Raw genomic sequence first — 12022 nt, 5'->3', positions numbered from 1 at the left:
TCTGTGGGCAAAATGATCTGAATCTGTTGTAATAAGGCACAGTTGACCTACGCTTTTGGTTCTCGTTCAGTTATGGACTATATTTATTTTATGATGTCTATTGACAGATATCGTCCTTTGTTGGAAATACTTGCTTTTGGTATAATATAGATTATGTTCATTTAAGCACTTAACACGTTATTGGAATTTGCCACTTTGTTTAAAATGTATTTCATATATGGATATTTTAGCACTTTATTATCTTTGAGTACTGCACTTCTATGCTTAAAGCGCAGTTCCAGCCTCTAAAAGAAAAAAAATGTAAACACTGTAGCTGCTGACTTTTAATATAAGGACACTTACCTGTCCAGGGATCCCACAATGTCGGCCCCCCGAAGCCAATTCGTCCATCAACTCGGGTGCAGGTGCCAACATTGCAACTAAGGGAAACTGGCAGTGAAGCCTTCAGGCTTCACTACCTGTTTCCTACTGCGCATGCACGAGTTGCGCTGCGCTTTCTGAAGGAAGTGCAGAAAGGAGGAGGGCCCGATGCAAATCCAGAGATGACAAACCTCACCGCAGTGAGGTAGGACAGAAGTCCTGCTGAGAAAACGACAAAAGGTACAAAACGCCTCCCCAAAAAAAAGATATCCAAAAACGAGGGGGGGTGGGGTGCTCGATTTGGTTTACACCTAATTTGATTTTGGCCTGGAACTCTGCTTTCATGAAAAAAAAAAAAAACTCAGCCAAGAGTTGTGCTTTATGTACTCCTGTAAACGAGGACTAAAATGTTAGAAAACACTTAAGCTGACATTTTGTGTAGACTGATATACTCCTGTTTTTTGCTGGTGCTGAAAAGTGGCATTTTGAATTTCTAGACTTTGATCTGCACCTATTGGTGCAGCATACAGAATCCTACAGACAGCTGTGACCGTGTGTTTGAAAATGTTGTGCTGAATGCAAGTTTATTTAAAAAAATTTGATGTGGGGAAACCTGAATCCAATTCACATATAAGTGAACCCAGCCTCAAAATGTGGCATTGGATATGCTTTTTTAAAGCACTCTGAACGCCAGTCAAAAAACCTGTCACTAAATAAAATGGTTAAATTACAGTCCTGTTCACATGTTGTATTTGCTTTGCTGCAAAAATTATACCCCATGTCGTTTTAGTGGAGTTTCCAAGCGTTTCCAAAGCCTCCATAAAAGTCTATAACAAAGCTAGCTTACAGCACCTGCAGCTTTTGAGAGGCTTTTATTCAGCTTTAGCTTCATTTTGTTTTGGAGTTATTGCAGGTATGAGATATCCACAGACACACAGGGCATCTGCCAAGCTTCATTAAAGCTTCATAAAAGCATCACCGAAGCATCAACAAAAACATGTTGATGAAATCGAAGCAAGTGTAAATGAGCCCTTACAGGAGGCTCCCTCTAATGTAGCTTAAAGTCTTTGTGTCATTGTCCGTATTAATCATGCATTGGTAGAACAGGTAAAAAATGTACTGAACCTATATTGTTGTGATTGCAGATTAGAGTGGGAGATTCCACTGGAGGAAGCCACAAGGAGGAAACTGGAGATATCTGTGAAAAATAATGTGTCTTTCATGTCCAGGGAAAAGGAGCTGATCGGAAAGGTAAAACTACTACAAAATGACCAAGCAGATCATTCCTGAATAAATGTTTGTAGAACTGAACCTTTAGTCTTTATCACTTTTGCAGCCAAATTGCAATAATACCTACTTTATATTTGTTACATGTTCTCATTCATAAAATAAAAATTGCTGTTCATCATTTTAAATGCTCATTTCTGATAACTGTAGCGCTGAAAAATCCTACTTAGTTCTCATTGTTTATAAGAGAGATGGGGAGCTGTGTTTGCCATTATTAACCTTGTCTGTACTGTGCTAGCAGATCTCATTATCAGTTATAAATTCAATTTAAATACTCTCCTAACAACAAGATTTAGAAGCCATCCTTGTGCATTATATGATAAGAGGAAACAGTGTCTGTCCTAAGCCTTTCATTTGGGGACAGACTTAAGCCTAGTACACATGGACTGAATGCCGGATGACATCGGCCGGTTCAATAAAAAAAAACGGCCGACATTCAGCCCGTGTGTATGGCAGCCAGTCCGACAGAAGCCAGCCATTCAGACAGCTTCTGTCGGACGAGCATGCTGGGGGGTGCGTCCTCCTGTAAGAACACAATAGCTCAGTGGGGGAGATTACTGTACTAACATTGGATTGTTAGAGCACAGCAGCTCTGCAGAGAGCTGTCAGTTTTTTGGGTTTTTTTTGTTCAACCCGCCGGGTTGAACGAAAAAAACTGATAGTGTGTACCAGGCTTAAGGCAGTCCATCAAAACTAGACAAAAAGACGGGTTTACCAGAAAGTTATCCACTGTAATATAGTGAACACTTATAGATCACTCACCACATCAGGCGTTGTTACCATAACCGAATCATATAATGCAAGAAAAAAAACCCGGTATAGAACACCATGAAAACAAGAGGTTACTATTGTTAACAAATGAATCATACTAGAGTGTAATCAAAGTGTAATTAAAGAACAGAATTTATTAATATCAACAAGATAAAAATGCAAAATATAATGTTCTTTGCCAAAGTTAGTACTGCAGCTTCACAATAACACAGGCTTCCACATCAATACTACAGTGAGTACGTAGGGTGTGGACACCAAACAAACACTGACAAAAACATGACAACATAGACACACGGGGAAAAGAAACGTCCGGACGCCATGTAGCATGTGTGCACATGCAAATCAGCCCAATGAACGTCCAGTCACTCGTGACTATATTGATGTATTTGGGGGGGGTACTTTACCATTTCCATGTACGGACGTGCATTCACAAGAATCCCTCTGCTTACTGGTCCACGGGTTGCATATAACGATATCACCGCGTATCCCCTGGCTAAGAAGTAGGCGGGACCACCATGTCCATCATACAACGAGACATCTTTTGTCTCCATCACTCAGCTGACTCTCCCAACACCAGCAACAGGGCTTGCATAGGTGGCGTCACATGACGCTTGTGACCTCAGCGCGTTTCACTAAAGGAAGTAGCGTAGGTTCGTCTGGGAGGCAGTCCATCCATGATTCTTTTTTTTTTTTTCATTTAACCAGCAGGTTAAATTTTTTAAAAATCGCCAATTCCCCCACCCACATCGAATCACTCCTGCTGAGCTATTGTATTCTGTCGACGGGTAGCCTTCCCTGCCGGCAGAATACAATTACCAGCGTTGCCGGCTTTAAGTCAATCGATCACCAAAGAAACATATAAGGCTGGGTTCACATCTATGCAAATTGGATGCAGGTTTCCCGCATCCAATTCGCATAGCAGGAGAATATGACTGGCTGTCTATGGAGCCGTTTCACATGTCTCCGGGGCGGCTGCCGAGCGCACTGCACAGAAACGCTGTTCGTCTTTGCCTCCATTTTCAGGGCCGAATTCAGGCAAAGATTCTGTCCTGATTCGTCCTTGAAATGGAGAACAGGGACGGACAGTGTTGCTGTGCGATCCGCGGCCGGTTTAGGTGTGAACCGAGCCTAAAAGGTAAGAATTTTTTTACATTTTTAGGTATGATGTGTGAATGATAACACATAACACACACTTTTTTTTTTCTTCAAATTTGACTGCAAAAGTGGAAATGTACTTTAAATGTAAGTGGTTTTTCCACTAGCTGGACAGCACATATTGCACCTTGCAATCCTTGACCTTTCACTGGCCAGCTCTTGATTGACAAAAAGTAATCATTTATTATGTATGATTATTATGTTATTATTTTTCATATTTCCCTTCAGAAACCATTATTGAACTGACTGTTTGAAATAATATGACCCCCCCCCCCCCCCCCGCAGAGAATCAATATAACGCATTGTCATTGCATATATACCGTTTAAAAGCTGCTGCATCCACATTTTCTGGCAAAGAAACATACTGAAGGAGTGATGACCTTTTCTCTTTGCTGCTGATCTTTCATTGTCTGGGATCACTCCAGTTCCTTACTGCAGTATTATTAATGACAGGTAGACATCCTGGTTCTGCTCTGTGCCAGGGCTATACAAATATCTAGGCTGGCTAAACAGAATTACACATTACTACAGCTTGGAGGCTGTGTTAGTCAGATGTAGGTAAACTGAGTAAATGTCCTGCATATTATACTGTAACCACACTCCACACAGCTACTCACATGGGTTGTGTCGGACAGCTTACTGAATCTTTGCTGAGGCTTATGCTCTTTTTATGAGGAATGTACAGCAGTCAGATTTGGCCTTCTAGGACAGGTTTGTATCTGATTGGTGACTGTGATGAAATAATTCTACTCCACATATTAAAATGGAATGGAACTTTGCAGTGGATAACTGGGTGGACTGTTGCATTAAGACTCTATGTGGTATTCATAGGTGGAGCCCTGAGCAGGTAGGGCCTATTCCTGGTATGCAATGAAAGGCTTAATTTTTGACTAGAGCGTGCCTTTAATGCTTGTGTATCTACCTTTTATTGTAGGTTATTATTGACCTCTCTCAGGTGGACTTGTCAAAAGGAGTCAACCAGTGGTAAGTGTCTAACAGTATGTCATTCTTCATGTACTGTCAGCATTCTAGTCTATATAAGAAAAGCTGAAACCTTTCTTTCACTGACATAAACTTGCAGAAGTATGTGTTCCCTTTTAGCAAATCAGGTTTAAAGTGGTTGTAAACCCTTACATATACCCAGTAAAGTGACTTGCCTCAGGCGATACACAGAGATAAAACAAATCCTCCTAAGCTATACCTGTGTATTTGCAGTCTTCCCTTCTCTACATATGTTCAAAGTCGAGAATTTATAAAGCTTGTCTGAGCTGTCCGAAAAAAGGGAGTGGAGAGCTGTAATTACACTCTGCAGAGCTCAGTGACCAGAGCTCTGAGAGCTGATTGGATGGAAGGGACACACCCCACTTCACACAGCACACAGGAACTGAGCTGAGGCTGTCAATCAAAGGCTGTGTGCTGGAGATCCCTCCCCTGTCACCTTTTTTTTCCCACTTAGTGTCAGGATAACTCGCCAGCAGACAGGAATGACACTTTGTGCTCTTAATTGAGACAAGAAAACACTATAGGTGGATATGCTTAGTTCATATTTTATGTCTGAGGTTTACAACCACATTAACCACTTGCTGGCCAGCCGCCGTAGTTATACTGCAGCAGGTCGGCTCTATTGCGCAAATCTCCATAGTTGTACATCCCTTCATGCAACAGATACAGTGAGCGATCGCTCCACAGAAAGCCAGATAAGGGATCTGTCAATGTAAACAAACAGATCCCTGTTCTTTCAGGGGAATACAGAGTGATCCTAGTGATTAGGAACAGCATTCTCCCTGTACTACCGTCAGTCCACTCCCCCCACAGTTAGGAACACATTTAACCCCTTAATCGCCCCCTAGTGTTAACCCCTTCCCTGCCAGTGTCATTTATACAGTAATCAGTGCATTTTTATAGCACTGATGGCTGTATAACTGTCACTGGTCCCACAAAAGTGTCAAAAGTATCCGATCTGTCCGTCGCAATCCCACTAAAAATCGCTGATCACCGCCATTACTAGTTTAACAAAATAATAATAAAAATGCCATAAATCTATCCCCTATTTTGTAGACGCTATAACTTTTGCACCAATTAATATACTCTTATTGCGATTTTTTTTTTTTTAAGAATACGTTTTGGCCTAAACTGATGACATTTTGGTTTTTTTAAATTTTTTTTTTGTTTTTTGGATATTTATTATAGCAAAATGTAAAAAAATATATATATTTTTTTCAAAATTTGTCTTTTTTTGTTTATAGTGCAAAAAATAAAAAAAACAGAGGTCATCAAATAACACCAAAAGAAAGCTCTATTTGTGGGAAAAAAAAAGAACATAAATTGTGTTTAGGTACAACGTCGCACGACTGCGGAATTGTCAGTTAAAGCAATGCAGTGCCGTATCGCAAAAAATGGCCTGGTCATAAAAGGGGTAAATCCTTCCGGGGCTGAAGTAGTTAAGCTCCCATTAATTAAAAAAAAATAAATCAGGATACATAAATCAAATAAATAAAAAAGCCACAAAATGTACTCATGAAATTCTTTAAAAAAATAAAAATAAAAAAATAAAAAAACCTGTTAAATACATTGGAAACTCGGTGTGAAGGCAGCCCATTGTAAAATAAACTACCAATACTAGACCAAAACCAACTGCCACAGACTTGAAATGAACCCTAAGGAAAATAGTTTACTGATACGTATTACATGCTGCATTTTTTTTTTCCAAGCATATTTTTGCAAAATACATTTCTTCACTGCAGTGAGTTTATAAAGCCCAATTCCAGACTCACTAGCTCCCCTTCCTTTTGGAGCACCCCTGCAGATTCAGCGGGGTATAGTGATGACACAGGGCCTCTTTGACGTCTTATTCCTCTGGTGGTGGGCGGGTTGTAAATGCTGCAGAGAACAGCACATTGTAATGATCACCATTCTCCTGTGAGTCCAGGGCAGTGGGCAAAACCTTCACACTCTTGGCTCACAGCAAGTGGGTTTAATGACCCTGGGCATCATTTGGCCTAGGAAGGCAAGTATCCCTGGACGAGTGATGGAGTGTGTCTGCAGGAGACAGCACCGGAGATCATATGAGTATAGCAGCCAGTGCTGCTTTTTAGTTATTTTTAGGCTGCTTTGGGGAATCCACTTTTTCTGTTTATACCTAAACTGGATTGGGCCTTTCAAATTTATGACTGGTGGTACCTGGAACTCTGAGGCGTCTATAGAGGTAAGGGGGAAATGTAAGATAGTTTAAGATATATTCATTCATGAGAAAAAATCCAAATAGAAAATAACGGTTTTCAATAATTTATTGACTTCTTTATGTGAAAAACTATTACTTGCACACTGATGTGATGTTCTGACAAAGTATAGTTATGGCATACACAGATCATTTTGTTTGTTTCATTGACATGCTGTAGTTCTCTTTTTTGTCTCCATAAAGATGGAGCCATCTTTATCTAGGCACTACCCAGGGTCAGTATGTACTTCCTGGACTGATATGGTGGCTCAGAGATAACACAGCCATGTAAATTCTGCTGCCTAGGCAGTTCATATCTGTGTTCACAAATGTTTGACTTAGATCCAGTGGGGGCTGGTGTTTTTTTTGGGGGGGGGGCGAACAACCCTAAACCCCCTTGGTCAGCAGCACCCCCCCCTACCCCGCACTTACTCCCTCAGTTGCAGGTGGGTGGGCTCCTACGGGCGGCAGGCAGTGGTCGGGTTGCGGGCTCCTACGGGTGGCGGGCTCCTATGGGCAGCATGCAGAGGCTCCTGTGTCCTCTCTACATCACAGCATCTTCCGCCGTGCGGCTCCTCCCTAGGCGTCCAATAGGATCGCCTGTCCTTTCAGCCAATTGGGTGACCGTTGTCAAAACCCACTTCCTGATTGGCCAGGAGGAGGATCAGTGTTACAACAACGAATATTGATTCGCTGTTTTAACACACCTGAGTTGGCTTGGACCGCACACTCTGCAACCCAAGTCCACCCTATATTGAAGCCTATTAGAGCCTCTGAATCTAATTGGTGCTTCAAAAAAAAACAGCCCCTCCACATTGGAATCCATGCGCTGGTGTCCTGAAAGGGGCCGGACGCATGGATAGGGGAGGCGGTGATGGGGGGGGAGCGCCCGTGCGCCCTTAATGGACGGGCCGCCCCTGCTTAGATCAGCCCCTACTGCTTCAATTTGCTTTGTGACTTGCTGTAAAGTGAGTTGTTTTGCAGTATGATTACTTGAGGAGAGGAGATTGGGAATATGCTTCCTCCTGCTTACAGCAGACTTGGCAAAGTCACTTAAATGGGGCTAAAAGAATATTTTTATAGTTCAGATTACCATTTTATAAGCCTTCAGGCCAGTCAGGTGAAATGCAGGAATTTTGGTAGATATTGAAGGTAATCCACTGTTGGATTTTGTCATTAGTTAATATGATAGACAATGCAAAAGGAGCCAGCGGAATATGCAAATATAGGTGAACACACCCTGAATCCCAAGTGGACACAAAGAGAGTTGGAAATTATGGTTGGGAGACGTACCAGGAGCTGGCTCACCTACAACTAATATATCACTTTTATAATACCAAATACATTAAATATGTAGAATGGTAACCCCTGATAATGGCTACAGCAAGTGGAGATATCTCATCAACGAAGCCTCTGAGAGAAATAGAAAAGGGTCTGGTACCTTACCTCTTTAGAATCTATTGAAAACTGAAATATCATATTTGATGGTGGCCTGACTCTTTAACATAGAATATTTTGGTCTATAAGGTACAATTTTACTTTTTTTGTACCAACTTCCTGATGACCTCAGCAATGTTTTCCTTTCTAACCAATTGGTCTCTTTACAGGTATGAGCTGAAGAATGACAGGAGCAGCGGCGTCTAATCATTTACTGTGATACTGAGAAGAATGTGAGCCATGAATCCCCTCCGGGAGACATTGCCTGCTGAACCCCGCACTGCTTCTGTCCCATCCAGTCTCCAGAGATAACAGAAGGAGGAATAAGAAACACTTTACTGGCATTTCACAAAAGGACGTGTCAGAGAGTGACATCCCTGGATCTTGTGGGGTCCACTATGTAGCCAAGCAATAGACATTGTAAGCATAATGAATATCAATGCTGCCTAATGACTGCAACAGTGTAAAATGATATATCTTGGCACTGTCAGCTAGTGTTGCCAGTATAACTCCATTCCTCCACCCCTAGTCCCTGTGTCTCTGCATGGCTATATTACTGATGGAGTAAGGTATCATCTCCTATAGTTCAGCAAGTTCTGCTTTTAGAGATGTCGAGTACACACTTACAAGGTTACTGTCAGCTTTTATTTAGAAGAAAGTATTATTGGACTGATACTCTTAAACTTTTTTTCAGAATCGTGCTTATATTCTGGCTTGCTGCTTAGAAATTCCTCCATTATACCGAGCCAAAGATGTCTATAGTTGGATTTATTTTTTACCTTTTAAGGCCTTATACTGTCAGTATGCCTGTTTTACTTCTGTACTCTTTTATTTGTCAAATTTCAGCTTTTTTTTAAATGTTTAGAATCAGATGTTTTTTTTTAATATGTGTGTATGTATATCTTGTGGCACAAATATACTCTATTTAAGGCAACCATTGCCAGGCAAGAATATGAGGCTCAAGAAATTCCAAAACAATGGTTCCCCTCCAAGCAGAATAAAGTGCTAAAACATTCCATCTTTTACCAATCATGACTCATTGCTGCCAATTAAATCTTTATAAGTTTGAAATAAAAATGCAATCATATGTGTATAGATTCAGTATTGGCCATTTTTATTAATATTGGCCTACTAGCCAAATCTTAGGTTACATGCTGTTGTCAACCAGGCCATTCATTTTTGTAGTACTTTGAAAGCCTCTAGGTTAGTGCTTAGTCTGCTTGTCTGAATTATCTGCCAGCTATGAGACAGCTGAAGCATTGTATGTATACAGTATGCAAGATGTAATGAAATGGAACTACACATTGACACTCCGTTATGAAGGTTGGTCAGTTAAAAGGTACACATTCCTATAGATCACTGTGCAGCCTTGGTAAGGTGTCTGAATAAATCCTATGTGCTGTGCTACAGTGGATCGTCCTACTTCTAGTCTGATAGTCATCTACAACTTTCATTATCTAGTTAAGATTGGAACCTAATTGGTCACAACAGGACAACATGTTAATAGGCAGTTTAATAAAATGTTAATTTCTTAAAGTGATTGTAAAGTATAGTTTTTTTAAGTAAAATAGTAAACATGTTATACTTACTTTCTCTGTGCAATAGTTTTGCACAGAGCAGCCCAGATCCTTCCCTTCTGGGTCCCTGCCAGCGCCCCTGGCTCCTCCTATGATCAGTGTCCCCATAGGAAGCCGCTTTCTATGGAGGCACTCGTGTGCTCGATCCCGAGCTGGGCGGTTTGTGACTATTCAGAGTCACAGCCCAGCTCACACCTTCTGATTGCAGCAGCAGGAGCCAATGGCTATCACTGCTCTCAGCCGGTCCTGTGAGACAGGGGAGAAGAGCTGCTGCAGACATGCCGAGAGTTGAATCAAGATGGACCTCAAGTAAATATCTGGGGGGGCTACAAGGGAGTTACTATTAAAAGTTCTTTTACCTTAATTCAGAAAATGCTTTAAGGTAACAAAAAAAACTTTTACCTTTTACAAGCACTTTAAATAGAAATTTCATTGTGTTGGGTTGCTTTGCTGATCAAATCAACCTGCCTGTCATATCTCATGTTGCTAGTGAGCAATCTTTAAGATGATTATACTTACATGGGTCACAGCAAATTTGGTCATTTCAGATTCTGACACATTTATACAGTATGACAGCAGTTGTATATGAATGTTCTGTTCTTATGCAAAATTAAATCAAGTGAAGGAAGAAACAATACTAAACCAGAGGAATAACACATCTGTGTTTATATTGTGATATAATAAATATGGAAAGTTTCAATCTGCAGCTTTTACCATTAGTACATTGATTGTGGGATGGCAACTGCAGTCGCCTATCAAAAGCTGTGAATTCAATCATGCTTTAGGCCTGTTAGGTCAGTATTTGCAAATAATGGGAAATCAAAGGAAGACAAAAGATCGGATGTGGCATTTGTTTGCTTTTATTGTTATGTTTTATTATTATTTTTTACTGTTTTTAGCAAGATATAAATGTAGCTGTTACAAAGACAATCAATGTTTTGCACTGCCTGTAGAATCACGTGCTTGTACATGCTCATGACCATTGTTGCATACTATTCAATAAATTGGTCACATTTTAAAGTTGTCTATGTTGTTTGTTTTGTACACGCCCAGGATTGTCGATCCTCCTTGTTCCCATGTAGCTCTCATTGGTTTCTCCTTCTGACTTCATGTCAGTTGAGGAAACAGTAAGGTTATTTACTGTCTTCTTTTAACCGCATCCCTACCAGCTACAGTATATATATGTTGAGGTAGGGAAGTGGTTGTACCAAGATCATGGTTGAGGCTACAACCATGATCCCAGTGTAATTTTTTTAAGGCTGACAAGGGTTTTTTTTTCTGCTCTAGTATGAAGTACATTGTCATCCAGGCCCAATAGACAGACCTCTATGGCTAAGGGGACTGGGACTGGAACTGATGTGTAGTTATTAGTGCTGGCTAGTACCTCTGACCAATAACCTGGGATTCCCAGGCATGACCAAAAAATATGATTATAAATGCCCTGTGTTTCACCACACCTCCAACACTCCAAGGAGAGGGAGATATTTATTATACAGTGGGGACGGAAAGTATTCAGACCCCCTTAAATTTTTCACTCTTTGTTTTATTGCAGCCATTTGCTAAAATCATTTAAGTTCATTTTTTTTCCTCATTAATGTACACACAGCACCCCATATTGACAGAAAAAAACAGAATTGTTGACATTTTTGCAGATTTATTAAAAAAGAAAAACTGAAATATCACATGGTCCTAAGTATTCAGACCCTTTGCTCAGTATTTAGTAGAAGCACCCTTTTGATCGAATACAGCCATGATTCTTTTTGGGAAAGATGCAACAAGTTTTTCACACCTGGATTTGAGGATCCTCTGCCATTACTCCTTGTAGATCCTCTCCAGGTCTGTCAGGTTGGATGGTAAACATTGGTGGACAGCCATTTTTAGGTCTCTCCAGAGATGCTCAATTGGGTTTAAGTCAGGGCTCTGGCTGGGCCATTCAAGAACAGTCACAGAGTTGTTGTGAAGCCACTCCTTTGTTATTTTAGCTGTGTGCTTAAGGTCATTGTCTTGTTGGAAGGTAAACCTTTGGCCCAGTCTAAGGTCCTGAGCACTCTGGAGAGTTTTAGTCCAGGATATCCCTGTACTTGGCCGCATTCATCTTTCCCTCGATTGCAACCAGTCGTCCTGTCCCTGCAGATGAAAAAAAACCCCACAGCATGATGCTGCCACCACCATGCTTCACTGCTGGGACTGTATTGGACAGGTGATGAGCAGTGCCTGC

General features: G+C 40.9%; 1 protein-coding gene across 1 annotated transcript in view; it reads left to right on the top strand.

The window, feature by feature from the left end:
• Positions 1-10824, top strand: part of ESYT1 (extended synaptotagmin 1) — a 159025-nt gene extending 148201 nt beyond the window's left edge. The window contains exons 30-32 of the mRNA XM_073613978.1: positions 1506-1611; positions 4508-4557; positions 8398-10824. Coding sequence (XP_073470079.1) covers positions 1506-1611; positions 4508-4557; positions 8398-8434 — 193 coding nt within the window. The 3' untranslated portion in view covers positions 8435-10824. The remainder of the gene's footprint in view (positions 1-1505; positions 1612-4507; positions 4558-8397) is intronic.
• Positions 10825-12022: the final 1198 nt, after the last annotated feature.

This window comes from Aquarana catesbeiana, linkage group LG02, assembly GCF_042186555.1.
Source record: "Aquarana catesbeiana isolate 2022-GZ linkage group LG02, ASM4218655v1, whole genome shotgun sequence".
In the NCBI taxonomy this organism is placed as follows: Eukaryota; Metazoa; Chordata; class Amphibia; order Anura; family Ranidae; genus Aquarana; species Aquarana catesbeiana.
This window is presented reverse-complemented; position numbering and strand designations above follow the sequence as displayed.